Source organism: Strix aluco, chromosome 21 (assembly GCF_031877795.1).
Source record: "Strix aluco isolate bStrAlu1 chromosome 21, bStrAlu1.hap1, whole genome shotgun sequence".
NCBI lineage: Eukaryota > Metazoa > Chordata > Aves > Strigiformes > Strigidae > Strix > Strix aluco.
In genome coordinates, this window is record NC_133951.1 from 309,179 (window position 1) to 330,901 (window position 21,723).

Sequence of the window (21,723 nt, forward strand, 5' to 3'; positions counted from 1 at the left end):
GTCACCCCTGAGCGGACCTTGCCCACTGCTGTTTCAAGGCGGAAGCCTCCCATGTTTCCTAGCCACAGCAGCAACAACCAAAAAGGTCAGAGCCCAGCCAGGAAGGTGGCTCAAGCTGAGAGGCCACAATCGCCTCCTGCAGTCATCTCCCCATCCCCTTGCAATGCTCCTGACCCCCCCAGCCAACGCCACAGCAGTGGGGAAAGCTGGATGGGCCAGCCTGTGCTTTCCTCCATCACTCAGTGTTTGTTGTTCCAGCTTGCTGTCTACGAATTTGCACCCAGCCTGGTGTGATGCCCCAATTCCCCGCAGCCCTCGGTCTCCCCCGGCCGCAGGGGAGCCACAGGAGAGGCAGAGCCAGGCTCCCAGAGTGTTAGGAGATAGAGAACGGCAAGCTGCCCGTGCCACGCAGGATTAAGCAAAAGCAGATGAAGACAAGTTGTGAGCATTGGGTGAGGGAGACACGGAGAAGCAGCCACAAGCTAGGACAATTCAGGACCTGAGCCAAAAGAAAAAACCCAGGAGCTCAAGCAGAGTTTCTGTCTGATCTGAAATCTCACGTCAGGGCAGGGTCAGAGACTCACACCCTGCAAAGGCTACGGGGGAGCTTGCAAAAGTTTCCTCTCTGGGACAGGAGAGGAGGAGACGGGGAAGGGGCTTCCTGGCCTCCCCTTCTCTGGGCTTCTGAGGGAGGCATCCTGAGTTGCTCAGTTTTTAAAGCTGCTGGGGACTCATGACTCAACCAGATGCTCTATAAATAGGGCCGGAGCTTAAGTCCACTGACATCTCATAGGTCAAAGGACATTTTCCCCGGGGATATGGTGGAGGCAGGGATCAGCACTGAGCCACCACGAGACTCCCTCCTCATACAAGCAGAGTCTGGCACCTACAGAGGGAATATCAGAGCAGGAGGAGCTCAGCAGGGACCCCCAGACACCCAGTGCCCCTTTTCTACAAGGGGCAGGTAGGAAGGAAACGTGCCTCATATGCTGGGTGTTTTGTGGCTGAAAGCAGCCTTGCCCATGGTTGGTGCCAGTGACCCGCCTGCCCTGAACAGTCCCATGGCCCCAGGCTTTGCAGTCCTGCTGCAAACTCCTCCTGCTGCTACTCCTCCTCCCTCAGCCCAGGACGACTATCGTGCTGCAGAAGATGAAAAGTAAACAAATAATAAAACCCCAAAGAAAGCCCAAACTTACCAGCTTCCCTCATCCAAAAGAAGCACCATGCTGGACAGGACAGGACAGCAAAGCCACTGGGTTGGGGGTGAAGGTTGGCAAAAGAGAAGGGCGGAGAAAGAGGCCCAGATCCCATGCTATACAGAGTGGGAGCAAGCAAGCAAGGCAGGGCTGTGTGATGGCAATGCAGGGGGTGAACAGGGACAGATGTCAATGGAGAGCTCTCCTGAAATGCAACCTCCCCCAGCCCAGTCCACCCACTTATTTTTGGAGGGGCAGTAGTGGAGATGTTCGAAATAGGTCAAGGTCTGTCAACACAGTCATTAAGCCCCTGCAGCTGCTTCCTGCCCTTATGTGCTCCAGAGTTGTCATCACAAGCATTGTCTCGTTCAAAACCAAAATTTGGCACAGTTCTCCCTCAAGCCACAGCTGCATCCCCACTTTGATCCGGGGTGTCTGGCAGAGCAGGGAAAGGTCTCTCCTCTCTGCCATTCCCTAGAGCCAGGGTGCACATCCAGGGCATCCTGCCTTGCTGAAACTTCGGGGTCCAAGCCCAGTGTTATTCAGAGAAGAATTTGCTCCTAGAATGGGTCACCTGGCTATGGGAACTGAGCCCATTAGCCAGGGAAACTGGGCAGCCATCCCTACCTTCTCCTCAGTCTTACAGAGACTGGACTGTGGTCTGGGGTGTCACCTGCTCCATCCCTGAGTGCACCTGCAGACAGCAGAGTGTGTCTGAGCAGTTTGGTGCCATTCACTTGGACCCTGCTCAAGGAGCCTGCAAGGGTGCCTTAGCAGAGGGCCCCCCTTGGGCAGCTTCTGGCTCTCCACCCCCACCTCTTCCTAAAACCCAGAAACAAGAGAGAGGACAGAGAGGAGAGACCTTTCCATGGCCTGTCAGATGGCATCTGCTCTCCCTTCTCCAGCCAACACACCTAGCAAAGAGTGGAAAGGACAGAGCACAGACAGCTCAATCCCCTCAGCATCACCGAGGCCAACCAAGACTTGGCTGGGACCTGCTCTGCCTCATGGAAAGAGAGAACTGAAAGCAAAGACCCAAGGGAGTTGTTTGTCCTGATTGTTTTCTCCTTTATTATGAGTGGAGCCTTGTTGCAGCTCTCAATGCTTAGAGTCCTGATCATACTCCTTTCTAACTGGAAAAAAAAACCCACTAACCTCTTTCAACCTCAAGGGCGGTTTGAAGAGCAGCTGGCAGAGACCAATTCAATCCATCCATGCGAGCCAGGCCCTGAAGGCACACTGGGGAGCCCTTCCTCTTCCTCCCTTGTCTGCACGAGGTGTCCAGCCAAGATAGCAACACCTACCAGTCAGCCCTTGTGGGCTGTGTCTCATGCCTACACAAAAGCCCAGGGGGCAAGCTGCACAGCTACGAGTAATATTTCTCAGCCTGAACTAGTGCTTTGCACCATGGCAGCTACAACTGGCAATAGACGGCCAAAAGCCTCGGGTGCAGAAGAGAAGGATTTGGGAAATACACTGTGTTGGCTTGATTAAGGGCTGCATCCTTCCCCTGCTCTCTTCCCCTTCCTATTTTTCCCCCCCAGGGGAGAGAATGCTACGTGTTTCTGTTCTAGAAGTACTAGTGACCCATCAGGTGTGATCACACACAGACACCACCCGCAGATGTATTTGCCAACTAGATTTACTGTCCTCCTCCCTCACTGAACAGTCCCTCTATTTTCTTAGGACTGAAGTAACAAGAAGCAGGAAGTTGCATCACTCAGTAAAGGTCACATTCCTTCCCCTTTTAGTCTAGATTTAGCACCAGTTTGAAGCCACAAAACTCAAGTGAATACTAGGCAAGACAACCACAACTTCTGGAGTGATGCAGGTTAGAGCAGAAGTGGGTTTTTGGTTAAATAACCCAATCTACTGCATGCCTGTCCTCTCCTGTCTGCAGTCCTATAGCTCTTCCTGGAAAAGGCAAGTAATTCTTTCAATGGCACATCCAAAATGAGGGGTTCCTAAATTAAGACTCGGACTAGTGATCAACACAACAAGTAGCCTCAGGGGGGTCTGGGGGACCCACTTGCATTTTTGGGATGTTGCTTACAAGCTGCTTCACATGGGAACCTGTTGGTCCATGGGAAAACTGTAGGAGTGACAGGGCTAAAAGCAAAGACTAAGCCTGTCTCAGCTTTGGCAACACACCTTAGGACTAACTACCCACTCACTCAGCAGCCCTAATTTTCCAAATTGGTAAACAGAAGTGGTTGTGGGATGTCCAGCTTCAGGCATCCAGGACAGAAGAGGTGAGCATCCAAACGTGAGAGCCCTCATCCCCCCTGGAGCACTCATGGAAATCGAGATGGAGGTAGAGGGGAGTGGACTCATTAATCTGTTATGAGGAGGGAAGGGGGAGGGAAGTGGGGAGGGAGGTGGGACAGGCAGTCAACTGCAACTCAAGAAACAAACCCTCTCCCAGAAAATGAGACCCAAAAGTAAAAAAACCCACATTAGCAGATGTTATCAGTGGTACCACTACTTCTAAGAAACAGTGCGTCCTTACCAAAAAGATTTGCAAGAATGTTTGTGGCCGAGGACCTAAGGTACTTGCTACAGAGATGTGAGATCAGAGGTCAGCTCAATCCTGCAACATAAAGGTGGCAAACCTGGGTCACAGCAGATCAGCAGCATGGTTGGGGTGCATGGAGTCAGGGAGAGGAATGGGACTGCCGAGGGAGAAGGATGCAGGACTGGGCTGAGCGCTGCGCCCAGCTCGCCCAGGAGCTTACCTGGCAGCAGCCCTGCCCCCTCACACCACCTGCGAGGCCTGAAATGAAAAGCTGCTGATGCCGCAGTGAAGATTTGGGGTGGGGGGAAAGTAAGCCAGCAACAAAGCAAGACAAAAATTTTCACAAAGCTGCCTTAAGGAAATGAACAACACAAATATGGAAGAGAAGAAAATAAAGGAGCAGTAGGAAAAACACATCTGCCGATGGCTCTCAGTGTGGAAGGCTGCTGAGAGCCTCCAAGAGAGCTGCTGCCCAGGCACTGTCCATCAGTTCTAGGAGCACTGTCCTGCCCTGGGACTGCTCCAGACGGACGTGAGCAGCAATGCCTGGGAGGTCCCACATGCCCTGGGAAGGTCCATCACCCCCTGGAGCCTCGTCTACAGTCCTGAGTACAAAACCTCCATGCCACTGCTGTCTGTAGGCAATGACCCCTCAGTGTCCCCAGGTGACAGCAGGAGCATTTGTTGCCACAGAGGAACCAGCCCAAGGCCCTGTAGGACTCCTGGCCCTGAAAACCTGAGCAGCTATTGCTCAGCTCGTTTGGATGGAGCTGCTGGTGAAAAGGGTTTGCATTTGCCTGCTGCAGGTAGATTTTTGCATTGGTGCTTAGCAGGATCCTGAATAGCAATTCCCATTAAGCCCCACGGGTTTCTCTCACATTCACTCAGTTCTTTCCACCACCACCCTCCCCAAATGAAAAAAACAGTGACACTAACAGACCTGCTTAACATTTTCAGGTTGAGGGCTTCAGGCACAATAAAGATATAACAAAAGGAAGAAAGCAAACGACATTTTTCCTGATGCCACCAACGCAGAATCAATCTCATGCTAGAGGAAACTGGAGTTTATTTCTGTTGCTGACCCCAGAGCTCAGAGCCCTTGCAGATCTTAGCTTCTGGCAGTGCCATAAGGCAGGTAGAGCCCAAGATCTGAGGACAACTGGGAGCCCAGAAGCCAGGAGAGAAAGGGAAGACATCTCTTGTTGGGAAGGTTGGGTTTGATGTGGAAAGAATGGCTGCAGGCTTGGCTAGTGAAGGTACAAGAGCCCCGTGCACCACCTGAGTCTTTCCCAGGACCAGAGTGAGTGTGTCAGTGCCAGCCCTTGGGCAGGTCTTTGGACTTACTCTGCCTACCATAGTGCCCTGCTCACGTCATGGAGACAAACCTCAGCCAGTCCAGTCACTGGCAACATAAAGACATTGGCCAAGGGCCTCGAGGAAGGGAGCACGCCTGACCCAGGGGCAAGGTGCGATCCTTCCATCTTTGCCTTCTCTGCTGCGCTCAAGTTTCCACTTGGCCTGTGTCAGGCCTTTACACCATGCCAGTTGTGGTGGTACTTAGACCACAGCATCACAGGCAAGGGGTGACAAATTCCCCCAAATCATTCTAGGAGGTGCACACCCTAGGTGGAGAATTGGGTCCCACAGCCCTTGGGACAGCAATGGAGAGAACAACATCTCCCAGGCTCGTTGAGCCACCACTGAGAAATCAGTTCCCTGCAGCTCACCCAAGAGGGAAGGGGTATGAGCTGCACACATCTGAGGAAGCAGCCTGCCACGGAGCCTGCTTGTAGGGCAAAGCCCTTGGCTATGGGGTTTGACATCTCTGGTTTAGCATGGGCTCTGTGTGCCCGTAGGCTGAAGAACTCCCTCTGCATGTGGACAGGGACTTCACACTGACAGCACAGACTGGCTTTGGATAGGATTTTGCAACTCGAGGTGCAAGGTTGGGGTTTATTTCCCTTGCATAGGCTGGGAAATCTTGAGCTAGAAAGCTCATTTTCAGTAACAGGACAGGCTCTTGCTTTCTTCATGCAGGGCTCAGGCTCAGGAGGAAACTTTAGCAAAAAGTGCAAGATGGACAACTCTCCATCTCTACCAGGCCCACTACATGGCAGTGGAGGAGCCAGCCCTGGGTATGGATGTTTCCAGTCTCAGCCCCATCACAGGGAACTCTAAAGCTCCACACTCGCTCGCTTTGCTCCATGATTTCTAGGCTATGCCCATGTCCTCATTTTGGAGGCCACCCACAGGGTAAAGGGAGGGGAAGTAGCTAGAGATCAGGTCTTCAACAGATGTAGATCGACATGGTGCTAATGGGATCAGGGGAACTACACCAGCTTGCATCAGCTGGAAAACTTGGTCTAAGCATCCAGAGAAGGAGCTTGAACAGCTCCAAAGGTACATACGGCCACAGGGTCTCCATCTCCCAAATCAGCATGACTTTATTTATTCTCATGTCTTCCCAGGCGGGAGGGATCTGGACCACGGGGCAATGAGATGTTGAACACACCCAGCTTGCTTCAAGAGGATGCCAACCAGATAGCTTTGGGCAAGAAGAAAAAGGAAACTCAACTTACCTTTGTTCTTCCTCGAGTTCTTCTTTGGTCATCATTGACTTGTACTGGTTCCCCCTCAGCTTTCCAGGACTATATTTAAAAGAGAACGTCTCATCTGCAGCTGGAGAGTGGGAGAGGGAGAGACAAAGAGCAAGAGGTCACGTGAGGCAGAGACCTCCCAAGAACAACAGTCAACAGCAGTGGGCTTGTTCCCTTGAGATGCTTGCTGACCCCTGCTCCTGCACACAAACCCCAAACACTGTGGCCACCCCAAAACACTCTTCCTCAGTCAGCTCGTCTCCAGAAGGCCTGGGCAGTGTCAGGGAAGCTGTGTGGGTTGCAGTGGAGAGCCAAGGTTTTGCTGGCCAGAGGGCAGCTGCAGCTAGCTCTGGAAACAGCAGGGAATGCTGCAAGCGAGCAGCCCTGCTTGGCAGCAGATACAAGTAAATCCTACAGCACAGGAACCATATGCTATTGCTCTCCCTGGATTCAAAGCCTTGCAGCCCCATCTTGGCTTATCAAGACATGCTAATCCTGCCCTGATTAGCTCACAGCATTTTCCATTTCTCCTCTCCAGACCTGCATTCCTCCTCCCTCGCTCTCCTCGTCCAGGGGCCCTTTCCCATGCTTGGGGTTCAGGGACAGTGCCACAAGCAGAGCTGTCCCAGGCCACACAGCCCAGCAGCTCTCCTGCAGCCCTCGACAAAGCCTGTGAAAAAAGGAGGTGCCACACTGCAAATCCTGGAGCTGAGCCAAGGCGGCCCCAGGAGCACCAGCACAGCTGGGTCCAAGTCCCTCTGTCACCAGCCAACAGACCTGAACAGGAAAGTGAAGGCTCCTTCTCCAGGCCTGTGCTCTCCTACCCGCTCAGCGGCCTCAGCCCTGTGCTAATTAGAGCACCGAAGCTCACGGACTCTGAGCCAAAGCCGATCCTTTTTCAATCGGATTTTGTTCGAGCACTATTTGCTTTTAAAAACCTCTCCCTTGCTTTATCTTCCTACAGATGGGAGAAAACAACAGGAGTGGAGGTCAATCCAAAGGGCAGCCCAGGAAGAGTGGCTGCTTTGGGTAGTTGCCTTTATTGGTTAGTCTGTGGGCTGTTTATCTGCGAGCCTTTATCTCCCAAGGACTGCAGGACTCTGCTGCTTCACGTCAAGCCATCCAGCATTGCTGTTTCCACATCCACCCAGAAACATCTGCTGCTTCCACTGACCCTCAGAGCCCTGGGGATACTTCTTAGGGGTCCACAAAAGGAAGATGTTATTATGTCATCAGCAAGTCCCTGAACATTTGCATATTATCCACAAATGAAATATGCAGGATGATACCTCCTGGCACCAGCAAGACCCCAAAAGTGGTGAAACTCCCCCAACTTCTGTGGCAGGACAGAAATCCCCAACTTGTATATAACCCATGGACCCATCCGCTGTCCCCAGCCACCTAGGAAGCTCCTTCCAATCCTCGCTGCTGCTATTGCAGGCACCACATTCATGAAAATCTCTCCTCCTCCGCCTGCCCAAATTAAAAACACACCACAGCTCCTCTCTTCCCTTCCTCACACCCGGAAGGATTCAGCATCAGCAGCTTCCCTCTATTTTCCAGTCAATACTGCCCTTAAGGATTTTCTCCCTGTGTTCAAGGTCAGCTGCTTGATTTAGCGATTTCTCCAAGCCCAAGCTCACGCACACACTCAGCCGCTGCCAGAGCTCTCGCAGACCTCAGGGACCCCCAAGCAAAAGACAAGACAGAGCCTTATTTTGTAGATGGAGAAACCTGAAATCTCAAAAACAAGCTGTGCAAGGCTGCGCAGGCAGGTACAGGACCGAGCGTGCTGACCACCGCGAGGTCACTGCCGCTAGCGTAGGGAGCGTGCCTGGAGCGGTGGCGGTGGGCTGGGAATTTGGCAGAAACCTCCTCCCTGCAGATATTTACGTTTCTTCCCATCTCTACATCTCCACGTCCCTGATCCTGGGGAGCTTCCCTGGAAAGTCCTGGTGGATTACTGCGCAGTTACTGATACAGAGTGTTTCCCTAACCCCAAAACACCATCGGGGTTCTCGGGGAAACCACGAGGCAAACCCTTTCCCTAGCATCTTCACAAATGTCCAAACACAAGCACCCGATGCTCCGGTCCCACAGCCCCAAACATTCAGCTTGGCTACATCCCACTTCTCTCAGTAGGAAAACCCTCTGAACGGGCAAACAAGTCTGGCCAGCTGGAAACAAGCAGTAACAGCTTATCAGCCCTTCAGGTGGCCATAGAAGTGCATGGAAAGAAAATTCAGCTGGCTGCTGCTTTGGGAGATATCAAGAGAAAGAAAAAAAATAAAGAGGGTGTAACATCCTGTTTCTTACCCTGATGCAGAGCAGGAGCTGTTTCATTACCTTTGTATAGCTCGCCTGATTTCAAGGACAATTAATATCATTTCCCTCATGTGGTTTTCTGCCAAGTAAATTGAGATTTGGGATTTTGCCTCTCCCAAAAAGGGCAGTTTAATTGCCACCCTGCCAGAAAAGAATAAGGAAAGAGGGAGGCGAGGAAGCTAACCATCTCCCTGCCCACATGTTGTGGTTTAAAAAGGAGCCAGCGTGTGGCTTTTGGAAACCACCGGCTGTTTTCTGAGCTGAGGAACTTTCTTTGCAGACCGAAAACAAACTTCAGGAAACACACAGAAAAGGGGAGGCTGGGTTTTCACATGAACAGCAAAAACACTACAGAAATATGAGGTGACCTACTTACTCAGAGCCTCCACAAGTTTGTATCAAAGAAAACATTTGTCTTTCATCTCCATGTCCTTGCGTTGCCAGAGCCGTGACCCTGGGCTGGCAGGGTGAAAGCAGCCCCAAGAGCACACCTCTCCCCCTAACAGGCTCGCTCTGGCGCGCTCCGCGTGTGCTCCCTGCGCCCCTCGCTGCCCGAAGCGGGGAGATGGCTGCTCTGGTGGTTTTGGCCACTGCGGCAGCATCCCGGGCTGGTGACAGACTGCCTGCACGATCCCCACAGGCCCAAGGGGAATCTCTGCTGGCAGGCTTGCCAGGCAGCAGCTCAGCAGCTTGAGTTGGGCCAGGACAAAGCGATGCGCAGGAGAGACGGTGAAGGAAGGAGCGAGGTTGCTCCCCAGCAAAGCCAGGGCACTGCCGTTATCCCCAGCTGCGCTCCACCTGCCTCATCACCAGGCTGAGCCATCACTCTACCCAGTCCCGTTATAAAATATTTCAGAAATGGAGTAAATAATTCAGGAGCGGAGTCGGTGGCTGTCTGCAGGAGATGCTTAGGTAGAATGCTGGGCTAGCCATGACTCACAGCCAGGGACTGTCATTGCCTTCTGATCCCAAGCCACAACCACTTCGGGGTGATGCACAGTGGTGCCAGAGCAGCCCTGAAACCGAGCTGAACTGAAGGAGAGAGACCCTGGCAGAGCAGTGTAACTGAGCATCCATTTGGCAGGATACATCCACCATTCCTCAAACCAGGTCTCCCGCAGGGTAACATCTCTGACCACCAGTGCTGCGAGGAAGCCTAACAGGGTGGAATAAGTGTCTTTTGGGAACCCCATCTCCAAAGGCACTTCCCCCACCTTGCGGGCACAGCACCAGGATTAAAATTTGATTCTCTGTGGCATTAGGCGTAATCCTCCCGAGCCGGCGGATTGCCACACAGCGCCTTAAAAAGGGCAAGCAGAAAGTGGGGCAGGGAAGGGGGAACACCCCAAGCTCTCCTGCTGCCCCCAGCCACCCTGGGCAGGGGCTCCTGGGGACATCCCAGCATCTCCAGGGCTGCTCAGGAGTGCAGAGTCCCCTTCACACACACACACACACACACACACTCTTCCTTGGTACCATCTGTTTCATTTTCTTACCACCACAGCAGTTGTCACCCCAATTAGTCAATTAATCATTTTCCAATCAACTAATTGGTTAATCAGTTAAACATGGCTCTAACTAAAGCCCTTGGAGATTGTCCTGGATGTGAGCAAGGAGCTTTTGGAGCAGCTGCATCACAAAGCTACCCTGTGGCAAACAGCCCAAGGGCATCTGGGGAAGCAAACAGGGGCAGTAGGAATTTCCTCTACATTTCCTGGAGGAAGGAGACCACCCCCAAGCACTCAGGGCTTCAGCGCCTCAGACCCCTCCCCGCAGGCTGCTGGCTTGCTTGGCACTCACCATCCTCATCCTCTGGCTCTCTCACCACCAGCTTCTCGTTTTCTGAGTCCGGATCTTCCTCCTGGAGGAGTTAAAAACAGAGAAGCTGTGAGGAGAAGGTGCTGTGCCGAATGACTGGGGTGGCAGAGCCTGCAGGGCAGGGCAGCAGAGACCGGAGCTCCTGTGGCGAGGGCTGGGTACCCCTTCCCTGCCTCCTTCACAGAAGAGGCCAAAAGGATACTCGCTCATGAGCAAGGGTCGTTAGTCTGCTTTCCTCTCGCTAGTCAGCGTGGGGGGATTTGGCCTTGCTTACTGCAGTCCCACCCAAAGGCTGCGAACTGCAAGTGCCTCCCCATAACTGAGGGGATATTAAGGTTTTTAAGAAGAACCTGCGATCTCAGTGTCCCCAGGCACAGCCTTGTGCCTGAGCACCCTCCTGGGCTGGCACCCCTCCGCCAGCACCCCCTGCACTCCCCACCCTGCCCAGGGATGTGCAGGAGACTGAGCCACAAGTCGCAGGGACTTCTCCTGTATGCGCCCAGGCCTGGCTTGGGCAGACTGTCCCAGCGCTAGGAAAAGGTGGGTCCCCACAAAAAGCCACCTTGCAGCCACGGGCCCAGCAGCTGCTCCAAAGCACAGGAGCACTCACCAGCTGGGACCAGTGGTCAAAGCCAGCACTGGGGGGTTCGTACTGGGATCCCTCCCAGTCTCGCCTGGCAGCAGCCCCCAAAACCACTGCTGGGTCCCACCCATGGACCCCCAGCCCCTCGCTCCTCCAGGACAGGCCTGCCCACACATGCTGTGATGGCACAGATCATCTCTGGAGCACAGACAGGAGCAGCAACAGCACTTTTATTTTTTTTTTAAATACAAAACAATTTTGGAAGTTTTGGGGGTTGCCTCCTACAAGCTACGACAAGCTTTATCAAGCTCAGATTCCTTCCCCTTGCAGAAAGTCATGCAAACTGCAAGCAGGGAGGGAGAGGAGTGCTCCAGCTCTGGATATAAGACAGGGAGACATGGCAATGGCAATGCCACTGCATACGTGCCTTCCCCCCGCAGAGCTCAGCACCCAGCATCCCGGCTGCAAACCCCTGTGAGCCCAGCCCTGGAGCATCCTCCTGCATCCTCCCCAGCCCTGTGCATCTCACCTGAAGTAACAGGGCTGGTGTGCAAGGGACAAAGCACATGGGAGAGCAGGGAGGGAGCATGGAGGGAGCCTGGTGAGCCACCACGCTATCGAGGGGGACACAGAAAAAGTCAGGGTGAAGGAGACCCAAGGGAAACAAAGATGATCCAAGAAGGAACCTGTGCAGAGCCGAGCACTGGCTTTGCAGTGCAGGGCTTTAGATAAACTGCTGGAGTGTGGTATGCAGCCCCGACCCTGAACTAGGTTAGTTTGTCATCGGTGAGGAATGTGCATTATTCACAGCCATTTGGCTTCTTCTGGCCACACTGCTCTCAGGCTCCCCAGAAGGACATGCCGTCAAGACCCGCCCCCCCCCCCCCAGCTATTTTGGGCCAGGCTTCCCAACATGGGCACTTCCCGCCGGACACCTGGGCTTCCCCTGGGGACAGCTGGGAGCGGGGAAGCACCCAAAGGAATGGCCTTGGAGAGGGTGCAGGGAGGGAAAGCTCAGCCCTCGCCCTGGGGACTCGGCCAGGGGCCCAGGGCAGCAGTTCCCCATCACATCTGCCTCTCCCTGCGAGCTGGGATGCCCCAGGGAGACCCAACACTCCAGGAGCCAGCACAAGAAGGGATATTTTAGCCTGTTCCCTGCCCAGGTGTCAGGGAAATGCCTCATTTCTGAGCATTTAACAGTGGAAGGAAATTTGGGTGCCAAACCTCCAAGGAAGGAAAATATCTCTGCTCCAAGGCAGAGGAAGAAACATTTGATGGGAGCAGAGAGGGAGCAGCCGGGGCTGGCAGGCGACAGCAACACGCCGTGGCTGTGCTGGGAACCCCCTGCTTGTGGCAGGCAGTAGCTCTCTGCAGCACAATATTTTTCTGCTTGGATGGCTTAGAGGCAGATGCCAACACGTCCCTTCCCCCATGCAACGGCCCCAGCCTCACCATCCCCATCCGTCCGCCTCGCCAGGGCTGCTCGCTCCCTCGCACCCGTCACTGCCCCACTGCCAGAGCACCCCCGGCTGCCCTGGCATGACCCCACTCGCTGACGCCCCTGCCAGGAGCCAGACATCGCTCCCTGCACATCCAAGAAGCACATTTGCACCTGGAGCACTGTTTCTCTTTGCTTTAAATGGACCAAACCATTGAAAGCCCACCCAAACCCCCTTGGGGGAGCGCAGCAGGCAAACTCTGCCCACCCCCACCATGGTCACCGCTACCCTGGGACCATGCAGGGACACCAGCACCCCGCTGGCTGTGCCCCTCTCCCCAGGCTGGTTCTCCCTCCCACACACCTCTGCCTTGCTGGAAAGTGCTGCGTGGCCGTATCCATCCTCCGCTTGTCCCGCGTGCCCGAGGCCGGACCCAGGTGAGGCACCCAAAGGCAGTATCTGGAAAGAAGCAAAAGCTTTGAGCACAAACGCCCCCGAGCCCTCCCTGTGCTCAACCAACCAGCCCTGGCAGCATCAGCACACGGGGATGAATCTCCAGCTGTGACCACCAGCCCACCATGCCCTGGTGCCCGAGCCCATGCTGCCTCCGATCCGTGCGCCAAGCCACGGCACGGCTGCTGGAGCGAGGAACACCAGAGACCTTCAGGGCCCAGCTCTGGAGCCAGGGTTTGGAGCTCGTGAGCTGTCCTCTGCGGCAGCCCCCGCCCGCGGGACCGGGATCCTTGCAAGGAGCCATCGGCGAGGGGGAGCAGATCGGTCAGCACCGGGCTTGGCTGCCCAGGGGTCCTGGCCAGGCTGGAAGCAGCTGCCCGGGATGCTGATGCAGCAGATTGGGGCTAGCAGGAGGGGAGAGGAGAGGAACAGCACAATATTCTCAGCTCATTAACACTTGCAGGGCCTGCTCTGCCAGCTGTCTTCTCCATGGCAAGGTAATACCCCCTTGAAACCCTCCCATCCCCCCGCTGCAATCTCAGAGCTGGGGCTTCGCTGTCTTCTTAGCCCCACATCCGCTTTGAACACAGAATGGCCCCGACCCCCGTGCAAAGCCTCCCTTCCCCTGCCCTCTCCCTGCTCAAACAGTTCCCAGCTGAGCCTTTCCCCACTATGTGGAGGAGGATACGCGTGGGCAGGGAGCAGGGACATCGCGTCCGTTGGCCTTGCAGTGAAATACCAGCGCCGGGCTGGGAGCAGCCTCTGGGCTGGCTTGAAAATCTGTCAGCAGGAACAAAACCCCCACCCCGAGCCTGGCTGTGCCTGCAGTCCCTGCCAGCGGGGGTGGAGGGAAGAGCCCTCCCTGCCTGGAGCATCCCAACACCTCCAGGAAGCCTGTCCCCAAATTTCAGGGCTCCTCAGCCCTGCCAGGGCTGGTGGGTGCTGCTGTGCTGGCTCCCTCACGGCCGTGGGGCAAGAGCAGCTGAGCCAGGGGCTGCCGTGCCCCGGCCATGGGATGCTCTGCGAGAGGAGGGCAGTATCCTGCAGCCAAAAAATGGAGGGGGAAGGTGTTAGGGCAACGCTGGGAGGTTTGACAACCAACGAGGACACTGTGGCACTGCTCTTCTATAAGCAGCACAGCCCAGGGGCAATGCAAGGAGACTCTGGAGCAGTGGGGAGCGAGGGAAGTATGGACCAGGGCCAGATGGCAGCAGGAGCTGCTGGAGAAGCAGGGACCCAAGTGTTCCGGCCACCAGCCCGCAAGCCAGCAGCTCTCCACAGTTGCATGCTGACCAAAAAAGCCTCCCCGCAGGAAAAAAAAAGGCAACAAGAAGCACTGCAGGGAGACCACGCATGTTATTATCTGGGAGCATCTGGAGGAGACTTGACACGGGCTGCCCAGGCCAGCTGCTGCGGCAAACAAAGGTCGCATTGCCACCGGCATCGGCGAGGGGACGCGCTCGGCGGCAGCTGCCTGGTCCCAAGGCCACGCAGGGCTGGAAACGCTCCCTGCCTGCTCCTGCTTGCGGGGGGGACGGACCCAGCCCACTCCATGGCACGTCCCGCGCCTGCTTACGTCTGAATCTGCACAGCTTGCCAGGGGCTCTGGAAAGCCCAGCACCTGCCACCGCAGGGTTAAAATCCAGCAAGTCATTTACCTTAAATAACAATGCAGCAATACATCTGTCTTGGCTTTTGGCAGCTCTTGGCTTTAGAGCTGAAGCATTTGTTGGATCATCAAACTTGTTTTTGCCCTTTAGTTTCCATGGGCAAGGAGCGAGGCGCCCACGCCTGAAGCTGACTGGCAGCGGAGGCTTTGGACCAAAGCAGGAGCAAGGACGAGACCTCTAGGGACATTTTGGGCACAGGCAGCACTGACCACAGACAGCCCGAGTCTCCCAGGGGAAGATGGCTCAGACACAGGAGCTTGGCATCGTGTCCCCAAAATCCCCCCTTTGTGGCTTCGCCATCACGCGAGCCCTCTCCCAGCCCTACGGGAGGTGGAGGTTGGGCTCCCCATCACAGCATCATCTGGTTTTCAGCTCATTTCTGGCCATTTCCTCCCTGCTTCCTCCATCCCTGGCGCAAACCCCTCTGAGCAATGGGCTTCCCTTCTCAGAAGGGACACGAGGAGGCTGTGGAGCTGGCGTGTCCCTCTCCCTGTCATAGGGACAACCCTGGCGTCTATGGGTACGAGGGGAACAAATGAGCGCCTCACTCCAGCTCCAGGAAAAGGAAATATCCCAAGCTGTAAAGCAGGGGGACAAAATTGTCTTGGATTAAACTCCTGGGCCCTGCGCGTTGCCATTTATGGCTGCACTTTCTGCTCCAAGCCTGATGCAAGACATTGCAAGAGGGAAAGAAAGCAGACAGGAGACAGCCAGCCAGAAAGAGAAAAGCCAGGAGGAAAAGGGGAAGGAAGAAGCCTTTAAAAAAAAAAAAATAATAAATAATAATTTTGGGCAAAGTTTAGCAAAGCAAAGCAGCTGCTACGTCGACAGTTCCCTTTCAGCTCTCCATCCTCCCACCAGCCAGAGAAGCAGCTGCTACAGAATGAGAGCAGTTTCCTGCCCCAGGTGATGGTCCTACCAGCCCCAGGGTGCCCAGCGGGGACGTGCCTCACACGGAGGCAGCACTTTGTGGGTCTGACCCCCCTACCAAAGCGTGGGGAGCATCTGCTCCCGCTAGTCCCTGTCACCGCTGCAGGCAAGGACGAGCCACAGAGCAGCCAGAGCTCTGCCGAAGCTCCGGTGCCAGCCAGCCCTTGGCGAGGGGTCAGGCAGCGCCAGATCTGATGAGGAAAACACCCGGCGCATCTCACGGCGGGGTGAGGAGTCCCAGCTCAGCAGCACCCACCCCTGCAGGCCCCATCACACCCGGGTGCAGCACCCCCAGCATCGCACCCAGCTGCTGCTCTTCTCCCCTTTTTGCTCCAGCCTCTGGCAAGCGAACACCACAGGCACCAACACCGGGACAGCTCTTGCTGCCACAGACGAGCCAAGTGGCATCTTTGGGCAGGGAGCAGGGGCAGGCAAGGCCTGCCCTCGCCTCGAAGGCCTACCCGGTGGCTGTTCACATGGGTGGCCACTTCAGGAGGCAAAGAGTCCTGGTGGCCTCTGCTCCAGCAGCGTACTGGCTCCGGGCAGGCTCCAGGGGTTGTACCCAGCCCCGAAGCAACTGGGCAGCAGCCCGACCTCCCAGACCCATGTAGGGGACACAGTGTAAAGCCCTGATGCAACTGTGCCCCACACCATGCCCCACACCGTGCCCCACAGCACGTCCCAGCACCAGCCCTGTGCTCCAACCCCTCAGCTGGGATGCAGGGGAGGGCACAACACGTGCACAGGCTCCCTGGAGGGGGTGACACACGTCCTGCCTCACTTCCCAGTTCGCAGCCACTGCAAGAGATGATGCATTTGTTATCGGCACAGACTGCACTGGGTGAGAGCTGGGGCACATCCAACCAGTTATGGGTCCGACCAGAGAGCCCCACATCCCACTGGCAGGGGCCTGCACAGCTGCCAAGGCTGCAATGAGGGGTAGCACATTGCCACGTCCCTCCCCGCGGGACAGCTCCTGCCCCAGCCTGCACAGCTGCCAATTAGAGCCAGACTAATTAGCACCCTCTCCTCTCCAGCATGGGCAAGGCAAGCAGAAGGTATTAGAGGGGGAGATGCTGACTTCTTAAATTTAAAGAGGGTCCCTGCTGGGAGCTGGGTGGTTTGTGCCTCTGCTGCCTGGTGCATCCAGAGGCACTGGGAGCCCCCAGGAAGGCACAGAGCGGGGTGGGGGCGCAGGGGAAAGGCACTGGGAGCTTTGTGGAGGAGGCAGGTGACATCCCCTTCGTGCCTTTGCTATCCCAGTGACAGCACCCCACGCTGCCACGGTCAGGCAGGGTTTGCATGACTCCCCTTGCGGGGTCACCTCCAAAGCTGTCCCCTCTCTCTCCACTGTCACCCACTTGACCCTGCTCTGTTTGAAGCCACCAGCTGTGGTTAACCCTTGGCAAACCAGCCAGGCTGCCATGTTTGGCAGACAGCCTGGCACTGCCCGCCCACCCTCCCTATCTCCCGAGCATCCTGGCCAGGATGGCATCCCGGTGGTGGCTTGGGACCACCATGGAAAACCCTGCCCTGTCTCTGCCACCTGCCATTCCCAAGACAGAAATACTCATTACAGAATTGAATTTTTCTGACTGTTTCTCCCAAGAACCAGACTCAGCAGCTCCAGCATGCTGAGGTTCCCTACCAACAGCTTTTCATTAGGGGATCGCTTTGACAGCGCTGCCTCATGCATTAACAAGCTGGGGATGGGGATGAGAACAGACAGCGACACACTAATTAACTTTTTTTCAGTGATGGGAGCCAGCAGAGACAAGGGGAACCACTACCAGCAGTTAATGGAGACAGGGACTCCTGGGGTCCTTTCCCTGCTCTGCCACTGCTTCATTTTATAACTGTGGGGACAATGCTGTGACGGTCCGTTCCTCCCAGAGAGGGGCAGGGAAGCCTCGACCCACCCTGATTTTACCAGCTGGCTTCACACTGCAGGCTGCCCTCGCAGGAGGTGGGAGCAGCAGGGCGGCTGAGCCACACAGCTGCCCCAGCAGATACTGGTTTGCAGAGGCTGGGAGAAGGGAAGGAAGGAGGCAGCGGGGTGCACGGCTCCAGCCAGCCGTTAAACACACCAAGGCTGCTGTCCCCAAACGGGTTCATCCATCAGCATTTTGGTCGAGCGGTTAATGGCTGCAGTGAATCCGAACCAGCCTGGCGCAGTACCTGCTGAGCAAACAGGAGGCAGAGAGAGGGGGGAAAAAAAAAAAAAAAAGGAAAGAAAGAAAGCTCTCCAAGTGCCGAGCACAGCCCTCTGCTTGCTGATGTACCGAGAAGCCCTGAGCCTGCAGGAGGCTACCGGGAGCCCGCAGCCGAGCGGACAGCATCGGGGAGCCTCGTCTGCTGAGTCACGTCAGGGGAGCGCAGCCCGCCGAGCCAAGAGGGGTTTGAGAGGGCACGTCCCCCCCAGCAGCCGCCTGCAAAGCACTTGCTGCTCTGCCCAAGGCCAGTCCCATCCCTGCCTGTAATGTCTGCTGGGCTTTGGCCTAAGCAGTGCTAGATGAGGAGGAAGCAACTTGGAGGATATACGCAGGGAGCAAAAGCAGGGAACCCAGGGGAGACTCTGCAGAGCTGCGGATGGTCTCTCCCCCTCCACCCTCAGGATCAGCAGCCCAGGCGCTGCTCCCCTCTCACACGTGTGCGGTGCCTGCTGGAAACACACGTCCTCCCTCCGCTGTGCCACCCAGCACCGGCCAGGCAGCCTGCGCCCAGCAGTCCTGGCAGCCGCGAGATCACACGCGGGCCAGCGCTCCCAAACACTTACTCAGCAGCGAGAAGCATCCCTCCCCCTTCCCGCTGCTCTCCACCACCCCCCAGATCACAGCCACCGCCTGCTCCCTGTCCTTCCTGAAGAGATGCTGCTCAGGTCCAGGGCAACTTGTCCTGCCTTGCTCCTACAGCGTGGTGACAGTTTCCCAGGAGGAAAAACTGGCCAGGACCCTGCTCAGCCCCGGTGTCCCCTTTGCTCTGCTGTAAGGGTGGCGCCACAGAGACCCCGGTCCCACAGGGCCCAGACAGGCTTCTGGAGGACACAAGACTCCCTGTGCCTTGAGTCAGGGCTTCTTTCCAGGCACGCAAAACCCTGTTACCACACCTCTGCCTGAGTGGGAATTAAGGTGCTGAGCCCATCTCTGAAGGCGACAAGCATTGCAGCAGCGCCTGTTCAAAGAAACCGGACTGAAGAGCAGCCAGAGGGGAGGAGAAACATTCCTGAGAAGACTCAAGCTAGTGAGACAGCAGATGAACCCGTGAGCTCTGGCAGCCCTGCATACGGCCATCTGTCCCGACGGGGAGCTGCACTTCATCAGAGAGCACTGGGTGCGCCCCAGGCCCCCCAGAAGCTCCAGCTGGGTGGCCAGCTTTGGTACTGAGCTAGCCCAGCCAGGACCCAGCTGGCTAACGGCAGCCCAGGGGCTCTCCAGCTTGATAGAGATCCTGCTGCTCAAGGGCACCAATAAACCACATGGCAGAGGGACAGATGTGGCTCCCAGGACACTGGGGTGAGGGAGGGGGCTGCTCGAGAGCCGTACCCATGGCCAAGGGGTGCTGGGAAGGGGAGAGCTCCGAGGCTCAGAAACAACAAGGGGAGGTGAGGAGGAGCACAGGGAGGCAGACCCACATCCCAGCCCCAGGAGGGGCTCCAGGCTCACCCCTGGGCGTTGCAGAGCACCATGGTACAGAGGGGAGTGCGCAACCGACCCCCTGGGACTTGCCCAAGGCCGTCCAGTGAGTCAGTGGTGATGCTTTCCAAGGCGAGGGCTGTCTGCGCACTGCCCGGCAGCCTGGATACAGTCGCTGAGGATTACAAATGCTGCTAATAATAGCCAGCAGGCGCCTGGGCCCCAGGCCTGCGCTCCCCAGCTGAAACACGCTGCCTGCACACAGACGACGCATCGCTCCTGGATTTCTGAGCCACCCCATTACTCACTTCCCCCCATTGGGACAAGGAGCCGCCCTGGGAGAAAGCCACCAACGCAGGGACTTGTCACCGAGTCCCATCCCAGCCAGGAGAGAGCAGAGCAAGCTCTTTCCATGGATGCTGGGTCACCCTTTTATTTCTAAACAAGATCTGGTGCTGGAGGGGGATTTACTGGGCGTTTATAGGCATCGCTGCCCCCACCAGCCCCCCCAGTTCAGCCAGTGGTCAGACCTCGGGGCCAGCGTCCTGCTGGGTTGGGAGGGAGGGGGAAACCCCCCCCGGAGCAGGCAAGGACAGGCTGCTGGGGACAGTGTAAGGCAACCCCGCGCTGGCAAGGGGACAGTTTGCTGCAACCCCCAGAAAAAGGATGTAGACGGGAAGAATAAACACCCCCACTGCCCCCCGCCCCCCAGCACCTGGATTAGCTCTGGGGGGAAGGAGAAGGCTCACAGGGGCTGGATGTGCAGCCAGGAGAGGCTCACACCGCCATACGCTTCTCTTCCTTTCTATCTGCACCATCTTGATTATTTTGAAGGGGGCGGCGGTGGAAAGGAGCCCGAAACACCCCCCGCCCTCGGGGACAACGGGCTTGTCCCCACCCGAGGGCATAAGCCCGGCTTTTGTCGGGACCGCTCTTGTTCGAGAGGCAAAGCCCGGGCGCTGCGCACCCGCTCCGCCACCCGCGGGGACGGAGGCAGCGGGACACGACACGACAGCGGCTGCGGGGACCCCGGCGGTGCCGGGGGACGGGGAGACGCTCCGCAGGGAGCCGGCCTTACCTTGCTCTCCGCATCCTCCCGCTGCTCGGGCTCCCGGCGCTCGGCGGGCGGCTGCCGGGGGATGCTCTCGGCCGCCGCGGGGCTGGGCTCGGCCGCCGGGCCCGGCTCCGCCGCCGCCTCCCGCTGCTCGGCAGCCGCCTCCTTCCCCTCCTCGCCCGCCCCGACCTCCTCCACCGGCACCCGGCCCCCCTCGTCCTCCGGCCCCTCGCCCGCGGCCGGTCCCGCTCCCTCCGGCGCCGCCGCCTCGGCCCCGGGGCCGCCCTCCCGGGCCGGCTCGGCCGCTGCCGGCTCCCGGGGCCGCTCCGCCGCCCGCTCCCCCTCGCCCCTCCGCAGCCTCACGAAGACGGAGGCGAGGACGAGGGCCAGGACGGTGAAGAGCAGCGGGACGGCCAGGTACAAGTCCAAGGCCACGTCCATCCTGCCCTGCTGCCGGAGCCCGCCCGACCCGACTGCGCGGCCGCGGAGGGTGCGCGGCCAGCCCGCTCGGCCTGCGGCGGGGCTGGGCAGGCTCTCAGCCGGCTTTACCCGGCGTCATCTGCCTGGGCCCTGCCCACAGCCCCGGCCCCCCCTCCCCGGCCTCGGCACCCCCCTCCCGCACGGAGCCGGCGGCCGGAGCCGTCCCCCCGCACCCCCCCGCGCCCCCGGGTGGCATTTGGGCAAGGGGGGAGCGGGCGAGGAAGGTTTGCGCTGCAAGCAGCCCGGCTCGGGACGGGAGGGTCCTTCCTTAGACACTGCCCTGTACCCCAAAAGCCGTTCCCAAACCGCTCTGCGCACGCATCATTCGTAACTCTTTGACTTGGACGGTCTCTGTCTCCTCGCCGGTCCCCTGGGATGCTCGCCGGGGACAGACAGGCGCCCCCAGCTCGCTGAGCTCAGCAGGATTGCAGCTCTGTGCAGGTTGGGGTGTCAGCTGGCCTTCATGTACCACTTAACGAGCATTTACACCTTGTTGGCCCGTGGCTGGCTAGCGGAGGAGCTGGCAGGGCAAGGGAAGGGCTGTCCCGACTCCCCTGGGTGAGGAGCATCTGCCAGCGCATCCACACCAAGCTTCAGGGCATCGCTCCACCTTCCCCAGGAGCTGCGGGCAGCACCGGTCTGTGCCATAAACTGCTGCCGCGCCCACCAGGCAAGCGGGTGCTGAGAGCAGCTGGGCTGTGAGAGCCTCCCCCCAGCACCTTGCTGCCGGGGTGTTGGAAAAATAAGAGGCTTAAAAAAATGGGATGTGCCTAAAAGCCATCACAAGCTGGCAAGGAGGCTGGCCAAGGGGTTGTCAGGTCCTTCCAGACTCTGCCACCAAGGATTTCCTGCCTCTTGAGACTGCTGGGAGGATTAGCCAACCTTTTACAAAGTAGGCTGAAATTAGAAGGCCTAAGCTATTCCTGCCAGGGTAAAACCAGCACGGAGCTTTCTCCCAGTGGCACACGAGGGGAGCAGACATGGGAATCTGCCCCCAAAGTTCCCTCCAGGGAAAAGGCTTTGGAGATATC

The 21,723-nt window shown here is 57.3% G+C and overlaps 1 protein-coding gene across 3 annotated transcripts in view; it reads right to left on the reverse strand.

The window, feature by feature from the left end:
• The window catches only part of MXRA7 (matrix remodeling associated 7), a 29,563-nt gene extending 8,811 nt beyond the window's left edge, over nt 1-20,752 (reverse strand). The window contains exons 1-5 of one of the 3 annotated variants that reach the window (XM_074846950.1): nt 20,237-20,750; nt 12,837-12,932; nt 10,434-10,494; nt 6,291-6,390; nt 3,706-3,786 (exon numbers count right to left, since the gene is read on the reverse strand). In XM_074846950.1, the coding sequence (XP_074703051.1) occupies nt 3,753-3,786; nt 6,291-6,390; nt 10,434-10,494; nt 12,837-12,932; nt 20,237-20,653 (708 nt within the window). In that variant the 5' untranslated portion in view covers nt 20,654-20,750 and the 3' untranslated portion in view covers nt 3,706-3,752. Of the gene's footprint in view, nt 1-3,705; nt 3,787-6,290; nt 6,391-10,433; nt 10,495-12,836; nt 12,933-20,236 lie in introns of all 3 variants that reach the window. The other 2 variants (XM_074846948.1, XM_074846949.1) reach the window with 2 other exon arrangements.
• Between the last annotated feature and the right edge of the window lie 971 nt (nt 20,753-21,723).